The 11,939-nt window shown below is 45.4% G+C and overlaps 2 protein-coding genes across 3 annotated transcripts; one reads left to right on the top strand and one right to left on the bottom strand.

The window, feature by feature from the left end:
* Positions 1–165: 165 nt before the first annotated feature.
* On the bottom strand, positions 166–1,595 carry LOC120900449 (CDK-activating kinase assembly factor MAT1). Its single transcript, XM_040307445.1, has 3 exons — positions 545–1,595; positions 378–469; positions 166–280 (listed from the first exon to the last, which is right to left on the bottom strand). The coding sequence occupies exons 1-3, from the start codon at positions 1,390–1,392 to the stop codon at positions 273–275; spliced, it is 948 nt and encodes a 315-aa protein (XP_040163379.1). The 5' UTR covers positions 1,393–1,595; the 3' UTR covers positions 166–272.
* Positions 1,596–2,903: 1,308 nt separating this feature from the next.
* Positions 2,904–5,925, top strand: LOC120903035 (phospholipase A2 group XV-like). 2 transcript variants are annotated; one of them, XM_040312217.1, is made up of 5 exons: positions 2,904–3,036; positions 3,652–3,877; positions 4,291–4,665; positions 4,733–5,255; positions 5,328–5,925. In XM_040312217.1, exons 2-5 carry the CDS (start codon positions 3,706–3,708, stop codon positions 5,557–5,559), a joined length of 1,302 nt encoding a protein of 433 aa, XP_040168151.1. In that variant the 5' UTR covers positions 2,904–3,036; positions 3,652–3,705; the 3' UTR covers positions 5,560–5,925. The 2 variants fall into 2 exon arrangements, with proteins under 2 accessions (XP_040168151.1, XP_040168152.1); XM_040312218.1 differs by having other exon boundaries at positions 2,925–3,036; positions 3,604–3,877.
* Positions 5,926–11,939: the final 6,014 nt, after the last annotated feature.

Here is an 11,939-nt window from a genome sequence, read left to right as displayed (position 1 = left end):
CGAATTCTATACTGTGCACTGAGTCACACTGTGAGGTTGCAAGCGCCCTTTATGTGGATTCGATATTTCGTTGCTGTGGGCAACGGTTGCCGGCAGCTGCTACTGTTTTATTACAGAATAGACCGGCAAAGTTCAAATCAGTTCATTGGAGCACATGGTGTGATTGGAATAGGAGAATCGCAAGCGATGGTTCGTGAACACGTGTGAGGTTAACTTATTGATTCCTTTTTGTAAATTAAATTCTAACGCAAACTACTCGAGGCAATAGCTTTTTACATTTCTACAAAACAAAAAAGAGGAACAAATTGCATGTTTAAAAATAGAGAAAATTTATTCTTGTTTACCTCTAGCTAATCCTATTCAACCTCCAAACTAACCGTGATATAATCCGGCCAACGCTTCCTGAATAGCTCGCAGGCAGGAAATGTTCGTTTGGAATCCTCCCGCTTTCTCTGCCAAATTTTCAAGTCTACAAAAAAATTAAGAGAAACATAAATTTACTTCGGAAAAATCTTTTTTTTAAACCCCTCAGTTGACTACTCACCGTATGTGCCTGATGTAGCCGTTGTTGATCACCTCCTCCAGCGAGGGCGGCGCCGGTCCATCCGTTTCAAAGCCTTGCGGTTCGTACACGTACAGCGGGCCCTCCTCCAGCTTCGGCACGGCCAGGAAACCGTGCTGACCCTGGAAACCGGTCGCAATGCCGGACGAGAAGTGTGTATGCTTGGCGACCGGTGGCGGTGCGACCGGTTTCGGCAGCTGTATCTGGGACTGTTCCGCCTTCTGCGTGAACTTGTCCACGATCGCGCTCGCATCCTCGTAGCTTGCCATCAGCGAATCGATCAGCTCTTCCTTGTTTTTCGTCTTCTGCTTCCGGTTTTCCGCCTCAATCATCGCCAGCTCCTTCCGCCGCTGGTCGAACTGCTCCTTCTCGTACTCCACGATCTGCTCCAGCTCCAGTTCGTCCTTGCTCAGCTTCAGCTTGTTCTTCATGATCACGTCCCGGTTGTCCCGCTTGTACTGCTCAATGCGCTTGTTCGTGTTGATGATGTCGATGTTGTTGCACAGATTAAACACCAGCTCCTCGATCATCTCCAGATAGTCGTTGTACTCGTCCAGCGAGCCGAAGTCGTCCTCCTTTTTGTTGAAATCCTTCAGGATGCGTTTGCGTATCTGCACCTCCTTGTCGACGTTCGAGTCCTCGAACAGCTGCACGCGGAAGTTGCTCCGGCGCAGGGCCACATTGCACTCCGGACAGGAGCCGGACCCTTTGAGAAACAGCAGCTCGACGCAGCTCTCGCACAGCGTGTGGCCGCACACGTTCACCATCAGCTTGAGCGACGGGTTGCGGTATTTGGTGGTTTTGCATCGCGGACAGACCTGATCATCCATGATGGTTTGATTTGTTTGGTTGAGGTTCGGTGGATCACGCGATCGATTTCACAGGAAGGTACTGTTTGTATGGCTTTTCCGCTTCTAAAAACTATTTTTACACGAACAACTGTTCGTACAACAACCAAAAGTCTTGAAATACTAATGAAAATTAGCCAATTACGAGCACGCTTCGACGAGAGCGAAATTTATTTACATTTGCCGCAACAAACACGGCCAGTGTGGCCAGATTATTTTGGCGGTTTTCGGTAGGCGAATCAAAATTTTATCGGTAGTTTTCGGTAGGTTAAAACTCGAAACTTAAAAGAAGTAAAAGCGAAAGAAGTGTTAAGCGTGATGGGAGGGAGTGCTAATGCGGAAAACGAAAGTTCCATCTCACGAGAATATGCATCCTTTATTTAGGATATGGATTAGATTTGGTTCAGTGGTTACACAAATGAAGATTTTTCTGAAGTGTCGATCTGAAAATTGGAGTTCTAAGCCAAAGAAGGACTATAATGCACATTTTTTTTGTGGTGACAAGTTCTTTTTCTCGGGGCTCCACGCGACCGCTTCCCAAGCGCCACAGATTAAGCTAAAACGACTGGAAAATCGAATATCCATAGAAAAAAAATGAAAGCTCCACAGCTTCGTTGGTTTGATCAATAGATGGCGTATTACAACTAATCATTATATTGCTATCCTTTTCTTGCAATGTGTTTCGACAAGTTTCATCTTATCATGACCTATATAGCCTTCTAACTTTCTGAGCAAAAATCTATATGAATGGTCGTGTGGTCAGATACGTGGGTATCAACACCAATGATCATTACTCAAATCTCACATGCTTCAGTGCTGGTGGTTTCCTTTGGAGTTTAGTATTTAAACAATTGTATCGCCGCTCTAGTTCTAGCGATGCATAACTTCAATGCGAAATCATACAACAGTACAGCGGAAATGAGAAAGCTCTCCTCCAAGCGATGAAGCTCAACTGGTTGGGGTATCCCTCCAACAGATAGCGCCACCAGCTTTTTTGCTATTTTTTGAATGCATGAGTCGTTTGCCGTCTGCTAAACGAAGTCTTTCTATATTCCGTTTAGATAGAGAACTTGAGTCGTTTAGAAGCCGTTTAGCGGTCGTTTAGTGGATTTGTGGCACTTGGGTTAGGAGGTTTATCTGTGAATCGGTAGGCATATGAAAAATCGGTAGGAATACAGATAAATCGGTATTTCTGGTCACTCTGAACACGGCGGCTTCGATTGTCGATGACAGCTAGCAGCTGTCAAATCACATGAGGCCGTGGGCATTGTTCTACCGCCATTTTCAGCTTATTTTCAATTCGTTTCCTTTCTCTAATGCTTATTAAAATATTAATTATATTCAGAAGTGAATAAAACTCAGCTAATTTGTTTTATCTCTAGCTCAGCAATATATAAAATCAAAACACCTCATTCCGCATACATAATCCTCTCAAAACATCGCATCATACGGCGGCATAAGAACCGCTGTACAATTACCGCACATCAGCATTGACGTTTTGTTTGGCGTACAGCGGTACTGTTTGTTGCGTCTTCGCATCGGCGGCTTCAATGTAAATAAAAAGCATTCTCACAGCTGTTTGCTGCAAAATTACGAAGCATTTTCGGAAAAAGAGCTCCAAATTAGGTAAGTTGCTAGCTGTAGAGCCACCAAACAGTTATTAGTAGGACAATTTCATTGAAAAGTGGTGTTAGAACTCACTGAACTGAAAGCGTCTTGGAACCAAACAAAAACAATCGTGTGGAAAAGGGTAGGGCACAGCGGGTAGGGCGGGTTAACAATTTCGCTGTTGTTATCAAATCACGGTTCCCGCCGATTCCCTTTGGGGGGAGACCAATCGACCGTCCGTTATCGCCATCGTCGGTGCTACCTCTCGCTCTATCTCCCATTCCTGGGTTGCGATCAATCCAGTCGTGCACGGGAATCCGCCGCGGCAAGCAGAAAAATCGGCCACCTCGGGACCGACCGAAAAACAAGTCGCGTGAGTTCAAAGCCGCATAAGTTCGGATTTTGCGTATCAAGCATTTTGCGATTTGTTTGCTTGTCCGGCTACATAATACATTCGTACGCGGTCGAGGTAGCATCGAAAGCAAGTGCCCTAACACCATTCGAATGGTATTGATTGGTTACGACTTTACGTGCTTTCGTAACGCGAAATTTGGATAGAGAGATAACACCGAAAAATTCAATTAGCGGAACTTTTCAACAACGGTAACGAACCTGCTCATCATTGTTCCTCAGAAGTGGTAACCCATTTGCGTCGTGAACCGGGGTCCATCCCCGACTGGAAGTAAGATGAACCAACGCTACCTGTTCGCGCTTTGTGCGGTACTGCTTGGCTGCTGTGCACCGTCCTCGGGAGTGTTCTTCAACCACGGTGGCACCTATTTGGGATCGCTCAAGCATCTCTTCAGGAAGTACTCTCATATGCGCGAGCCGGAACGACACCTATCGCCAGTTGTTTTCGGTAAGTTGCAATTTGTTTTTTTTACTTTTCCAATCAAGCGCGTGCAATCAGGCTCAGGTTCTTTGTTCGAACGTGCAAGCCCGGGAAGAAGGGACTGGAACGTTTCGGAAGCACGCTTATCAACCGAAACGCGAGGCCGTAGTGAGTCACGACCCAGTGACTGAGAAGTAAATAAATATAGCAAATTTGCGTAAATGATCGCGCGATGATCGTACCACGTACGAGACGGGAAATGAAATGGAATGGGCCTTCAACAAAGCGTAAACACGCTGGCACTATGTTGTTGTTTATGGCGCTGGTTGCCTGGTCATAGGCCTTTTATTCTAAGCAGGTCGTGTACACAAAATTTAAACTAATCGTTATTTCCTTTATCGATTGGATCTTGTCAACTTCTATCTTTTCCGATCGTTCAGTACCCGGCGATGGCGGTAGCCAGATGGATGCAATCATCGACAAGCCGAACAAGGTTTCGATCCTGTGCCAGAAACACACCACCACGTTCTTTAACCTTTGGCTGAACAAGGAACTGCTGCTTCCCCTAGTGATCGACTGCTGGATCGACAACATTCGCCTCGAGTACGACAATGTGACGCGCACCACGTGCAACTCGCCCGGCGTTACGACGCGCGTGCCAGGCTTCGGTCAGTCGGAAACGGTCGAATGGATCGATCCGTCGCACGCGTCGGTCGGTGCGTACTTTGTCAATATCGCCAATGCGCTCGTTTCGAACGGGTACGTGCGGGACAAATCGATCGTTGGCGCACCGTACGACTTTCGCAAGGGACCGAGTATGTATTTGAAGATGAAGAGAGGTGAAAGAACTGGCTTTTACAATTTATGTTCTCCTCATTTCAGCTGAAAATAAAGAGTATTTCCTGCAGCTCAAATTTTTGGTCGAGCAGACGTACACCATTAACCACGACACACCGGTCACCTTTATCGTGCACAGCATGGGCGCCCCTATGACACTGCACTTCCTGCAGCTACAAACGGCCCAGTGGAAGGCAAAGTACATAAAGCGCGTCATTTCGCTTGCCGGTGCTTGGGCGGGCAGCGTGAAAGCCTTGAAGGTGTACGCAATCGGCGATGATCTCGGTGCGTTTGCGCTGAGCGGTAAGGTGATGCGTGCCGAGCAGATCACCAACCCGTCTTTGGCCTGGCTGCTCCCGTCGCCACTTTTCTGGAAGCCGAACGAGGTGCTCGCACGGACCCAGTCGCGCGTATACACGATGGCACAGATGGAAGAGTTTTTCGAGGATCTGGAGTACCCGAACGGGTGGGAAATGCGCAAAGATTCCCTGCCGTACACGCTTAACTTTACCGCACCCGGTGTGGAGCTGCACTGTCTGTACGGTAGCAAAATCAACACTGTTGAATCGTAAGTAGATTTTTTGTTTGCTTTAAAAGCGTGTATTTTACCTATTTAAACCTTTGTTTCGTACTTTGACAGCTTGGATTATCAGAAATCGTACGATCTGAGCGGCACACCAGTCCTTAAGATGGGCAATGGCGACGGTACGGTCAATTCTCGTTCGCTGGAAGCTTGCCTGCAGTGGACAACGCAACAGAAGCAAACGATCGTTGCCAAAGAGTTCCCAGGGGCCGATCACATGAGCATTCTGGCGGATGTAAACGTTATCGATAACATCGTGAAGCTGCTCCTGTCGGACGTTGCTAACTGAACAGGACACACCCCTACACATACCGCTCGTTTCGAAAGAGGATGGTTTTTTGTTTCTTTGGATAGAGTTACTGTGGTGCCATTATTTGTAGACTACTTCCCCCTCGGAGGATCCTTTCCCTCATAACAAGAAGACTTCGCATACCCAACTCAACGCAAAGACTCGATAGCTCTAATGTGATGTTTAGTAGCTTGATTATTGTTTAAAAGTGTAGCACGTTTGCACTACCAGCCGGTGTATTGCAAACGACCACCGCCATGAATCTCAAACCACAAATGTCCACTAGACGGTGCGCATTTACCGTAGCACCTTAGCCTTGTTCTGTTAAAGCAGTTCAATAAAGCAATTTGAAACCAAAGTTTTAAACGATGAAGCCCCTTTTTGCACTTGAAACACACACACACATACACACGAACTTGATTTCGATTACATAATCTCTCACATACGTCACAGTGGAAATGAGCGCACAGCATTTTCAAGGTACATCATGCGGCCAATGGGAGAGGAATTGGAAACGCTTTCGAGGAGGAGGAGAAAAAAGAGATCCCAATCCGTCAATTCTGTCAGGATCCAATCGCCGTGTGACCTTTCTCTTGCAATGTCGTGTCCTGCTAGAACTAACTGCGGGAAGAACGCGGGGAAGCGCTGATTGCGTACCGGTTTACGTAACATGGTCAGCACAATCCATAATGACGATGATATTTCCACTGTGTCCGGCTTAAATGCCAGCTCCGGAATAGCTGGAGATGGGCGAATGTGTTTGGACGATGGGAGCTTGGAATGCGTTTCGGTCTAGATGTAACAATAGCATTAGAAAATGATGTGCCGGGGCATGTAGCATAATGATAAAACCATTTTTTTTCCGCAATAAATAGTAAGAAGATCTCTTGACGATTACTCCTATTACACTTGTGAAAAGTTATGTCAATCGAGATTAATTTTATCAGCATAAATAACGCAAGTTAACACAATAAAAGATGTTGAGTAATGTATAATGTATAATGTGCGTTAATTATACCAATAAAATCAAATATCCAAATTATGTTCTGGTAATCAAGAGCTCAACGAATGCGTAATGTGTAATATTCTAGGTTCTTGCTCCATTTTCATCGCCCAGTCCCAAAGACACTGCTTCCCATACACTTGTTTGACATTGTTTTTATATCGATAAAAACATCTATTCATACATTATAAAAATTGTAATATTGTTCGCCGGTGTCGTAGTACAGTCGTCAACTCGTACGACTTAACAACATGCCCGTCATGGGTTCAATCCCCAAATAGACCGCGCCGCCATACGCAGGACTGACTATCCTGCTATGGGGGGGAATCAATTAGTCACTGAAAGCCAAGCCCACAAGTGGGTACAGGCAGGCCTTGACCGACATCGGTTGTTCGGTTGGTACCGTATTATGTTTCTATTATTGGGCACCACTGTTCAATGTTAAACCGTTCGTAAAAAAATGAATATAGCGATAGCGAATCGATGCCTTGTGATTGGAATCTCGGCATCATCTACCCCATATACAAGAAGGGAGACAGGTTGGACTGCAACAACTACAGGGGTATTACGGTGTTGAATACCGCCTATAAAATATTCTCCCTGATCCTTCAGGATCGCCTTGTCCCGCACGTCGAAGAGATAGTCGGAAACTATCAAAGAGGATTTCGAAACGATTTCGAAATCAACCACTGGTCAGATCATCACCATGCGGCAGATCTTGGAGAAGATGGCTGAATACAAAAACGACACATACCATCTCTTCATAGACTTCAAAGCCGCATATGATAGCATAGCCAGGGTAAAACTGTATGACGCTATGAGCTCTTTTGGAATCCCGGCCAAACTGATAAGGCTAGTTAGAATGGATATGACCAACGTCACTTGCCAGGTGAGGGTGGATGGAAAACTCTCAGGACCTTTTGCTACCACCAAGGGTCTCCGCCAGGGGGACGAGCTTGCTTGTCTCTTATTCAACCTGGCGCTAGAGAGAGCCATCCGTGACTCGAGGGTGGAGACTACGGGAACCATCTTCTATAAGTCAACCCAGATCCTGGCATACGCCGATGATATAGACATCATTGGTCTGCGGCTCTCCTATGTAGCAGAAGCCTACCAAGGGATCGAGCAGGCGGCAGAGAACCTCGGATTGCAGATAAACAAGGCAAATAAATAATCAGAATTTACGTAGGCGTGATGTACAGATAGGTGAACGCACTTTTGAAGTCGTCCCAGAATTCACCTATCTTGGGTCAAAGGTCAGCAACGACAACAGTATGGAAGTTGAGTTGCGCGCAAGGATGCTGGCTGCCAACCGGTCATTCTACAGCCTGAAAAATCCGTTCACTTTAAAGAACCTGTCGCGACGGACGAAGCTGAGACTATATAGTACCTATGTAGTTCCGGTACTCACATACGCCTCTGAGACATGCACACTTTCCAAATCTGACGAAGCCCTCTTAGCCGCGTTCGAGAGGAAGATGCTCAGAAGGATACTTGGCCCCGTATGTGTGGAAGGACAATGGAGGAGCCGATATAATGACGAGCTATACGAGATGTACGGCGACCTCACTGTCGTACAGCGTATAAAGCTCGCCAGGCTCCGGTGGGCTGGCCATGTTGTACGCATGGAAACGGACGACCCAGCCCGTAAAGTCGTTTTAGGCCGTCCACAAGGACAGAGGAGGCGTGGTAGGCCCAAATTGAGGTGGCAAGATGGCGTGGAGGCGTCCGCCATTAAGGCCGGGATAACGGACTGGCAGACGAAGGCGCGAGACCGTGAGCGGTTTCGGACACCCCTGAGGCAGTTCAAGACCGCAAAGCGGTTGTAGCGCCGGATAAGTAAGTAAGTAAGTATAAAATTGAATGATAAACAGGAGTTTTCAATTTTAAATTTACTTATAAATGCAATTGAATGTAAGTTGTGTTGGCAAGAAAATATGGTTATTTGGGAAAGCATTGGACTAAGTAATTATTATTTAGATAAAAGCCAAGTTTGCAATCAAAATTCAAATGAATAATTATTGCAACTATTCCAATTCTCGTTCCTCGATCAATGTATCTGAAGATATTCAAAATTGTGTTCCAAAGAAATTCAATATTTTCATGAGATCGTCCAAAAAAATGGAAAAAAGTTCAAAAATCGAACAAAATTTAAATATCTATCTTAATAATATATTGAAAGCATTAGAAAATAGTGTATTAATCAAACCATCTTTCCAATTACAAACCGTCAATCCGTAGGCATTGCTGTGCTAACGACTTCCCATTAGCAAATCCAATCCGCGTGTCGCGTGCATCCGATTTCCAGCTAATCATCCATCACTAATCACACGTTCGCTGACTTCCCCAAAATCCCCACCCAAAAAAGGACAAATTATCAACCCCAAATAGAGCTCCCGGATGCCTTAAATCCCTCCAATCTCCCCCAAAAAAACCCAGGGAGAGAGAAAAACATATACATTTCATCGTCCTCCCAACTACTGCACGTGCGGGCAATGGAGAGGACTTTGGCTGTAGTAAAAATAGCACGTGTCACGACCTATTTGAGGGCAGAGGGCAAATTTTAGGCATACACCATAAGCAACGTAACCCCGTGCCCCTCATAATAATTCGAACACGTGGGAAGGAGCCAATATCAACCAACTCCATCTCCCGTTCCGGGGTTCTGTCCTCCTGTTTTTCATCCTTCGCCCCTTTTAAAAGCATCCTTTTTAGAATGAAAAATCGTACGACAGCGCATCGCTCTCGGTCATTGCCATGCTTTCGCCGGCAGCGCTCGGGGCCACGTGGCCCCGGCTCGCAGCGCATACGCAGCGCGGATAATCCGTCCCCGGTAGCCGGTATCACGTGGGCCGCAAACGTCGCGGCTGGGAATGCAATTTTCACAGCAGTGCACCGCAAAGCCGGGCCCCTAGCAACTTCCTCGACTCCCGTTAGGAGTCGCTCTAACGGTCGCTGGCCGCGCAAATTACGCCCCGCGTATATGCGTATAAAACTGTGCGTGTGCGTGTGTGCGATTTTTGCGCCGCAGCGCGCGGTAATGGAATTTCCGTGTTGCATTTTCCCGGTCGTGGAACTTTTGCGCGCTGAACCCGAAACAACAACCACCTGTAGAATGCAGTCCTTCAGTTGCCCAGTGTTCTCCGTACTTCGCTTTAGTGCAGCTTCCCTTTGGGGGGGGGGGGGGGGAGGGGAAATGCAACAAAGTTCCTCTTTTTGATACTGGCAGTGGAAAACTACAACCATTGCGAACACAAAACATGTGTGGTAACGGGTTTTTAGTGCGGATAAAAACACAAGGACAAAGCTACCACGAGGAACTGCTTTACCTAACCGCCTTGGTCGGTTCCAGCTTCTCGCCATTCACACACACACACACACTTGTTGCCGCTCTTTGGGACGTCGTCCATCAGTTATGAGCCCTGCTGTGTGGCAACATAAAATGCGTCGCAACAAAAAGCACCCCATTCCCCAAAGGGTAGGAAGGAAGGGAAGGGACAAGTTTCCGACGGCTGGCAAAACACAAAACTTTCTCCAAACCCTTGCTTCCCCTTGCGTGTCACAACGGATCGGCTCGTGTATTTTGATGAACCACCGCACTCGGTGTTATGATGGACGGGTATCAAACAGCGAGAAAAGTCCTTGGACTGTGTATGTATACGAGGGGACCATAATAAAGGACACGCATGGGACGAACGGGGAAGCACACTCAGCACAGCACCATCTTCCGCCCTTTTTTCCTGCCATTTTCAAAAACAAAACACACATAAACACACAGTAACTCCGCCGTCTGCCGGGAACACCGGCGTGAGACGTAATAGGAAAAGTTTTTCGTTACATGGTTATGTTTTTGCCGACTTCCCATGGAGCTCGAAGCTGCCGGTACTCGGTACTCGAAGCCTACCAAGGTGGTACCGGTTAGGTCCCCCGTTTTGGGACACCTCCCTTTTGGATGCTGGGGTTACGTGAATGTGTTTACGAACGATCGTTGATCCGTTTGATCAATAACACCCGGTCCCGTTTCCGCTTCGGCCGCTCGTTACGGCCGAAGGCGCGTAATTCGTTTGGCGTCGTAATAATCTAATTTCAAGCTTTTAGCTGATTGCCTGTTCGATTGCTTCCGGGAAAAAGAATATCAATTAAAATAGGAACAAGTAAGAGAGGCTTGCAGCATGTCAATGTGCCGGATTACTTACCGTATATATTACGAGCAAAGGCGGAAAATAATTATTGTTTTATTAAAAAAAAATTGGATATATTCTTAAGGCGTTAAAAAAGTCGTTTGACATTCTTATTTATTATCAGTTCCGTGTTTCCGCCGTTAAATCCAAGCTTAAAACAAAATGATTTATTTTTATGTAGAAATAAGATGAATTCTTACAATTTTCAAAGTACAAAACCAGAAAAGTCGAGCAAAGAACAAGATTGCGCAAGAAATAATAGTAGATTTAATTACCATTGCAAAACTCACTAATTTTACATATTCATAGTCCCACATAAACAGTACACGAATTGCTTGGGTAGGAGCTAACCGGTTAATTGTGAATTAGTTTATCGTAAACAAACAACTGTTCAACATACATCTTGAGATAAGTAAGCATTACTTGTCGACGACCGCAACGCGTTTCCCAAAACAACAACAGAATCACAAATATCTGGTCACACAAAGTGATAGCAAATGCATCTTCCCCACGCCGGAGTGGACAAGTGGTTCAATGGCAGGCATCCCGGTTACTGCAAAAGAATGCTCTGGTTCGATTCCAATCCAGATCGTCGCTGATCATATAGTTGGTTTATGCCGTAGTACGTAGAACTGTAATATTTAATATAGCAATTATTTTGAAATTAATCGAATAATGACTTATTCGAGCAATATTTACGATTTGCGCCGAAGAAGAAAAATAATAAAAATTAAACAACTCCATTGAAAACCTTCAACTACGTCTTTTCTATATTTGAAATGGAAAAAATGCCTACGGGAATATCCGTCGTGTGTCGAATGTCTATAATTATATAGCGTATGACTATAGTCGAAGGGTCGAAAGCTCACGTCAAGTATTGTTTTACCTGATAAAAATTAAGAATACATTAATTTAATTATTACAAACGTGTATTCAACTTTCAAACTCTTTCATGGGTAGCCGGGAAACTTCATTAATGTAGTTGAATGAATCTTCCTGAAACGGCTTACAGAAGTATCATATTTTAGCGTGTTTAACGACCCCCTCTAATCAAATTTTCCAAATTGTAGAAAACAAAAACTCACTTTTAATTGTACAAAATCCTATCTCCTTAAGCATTTTATTTTGTCTCGTGCTTCTAGTTCAAACCAATGAAAGACCATCTATTTACCTTAGTTTTTTTTGATTCTGCACAT

The sequence above is a fragment of the Anopheles arabiensis genome, chromosome 3, assembly GCF_016920715.1.
Source record: "Anopheles arabiensis isolate DONGOLA chromosome 3, AaraD3, whole genome shotgun sequence".
Classification (NCBI taxonomy): domain Eukaryota; kingdom Metazoa; phylum Arthropoda; class Insecta; order Diptera; family Culicidae; genus Anopheles; species Anopheles arabiensis.
This window is presented reverse-complemented; position numbering and strand designations above follow the sequence as displayed.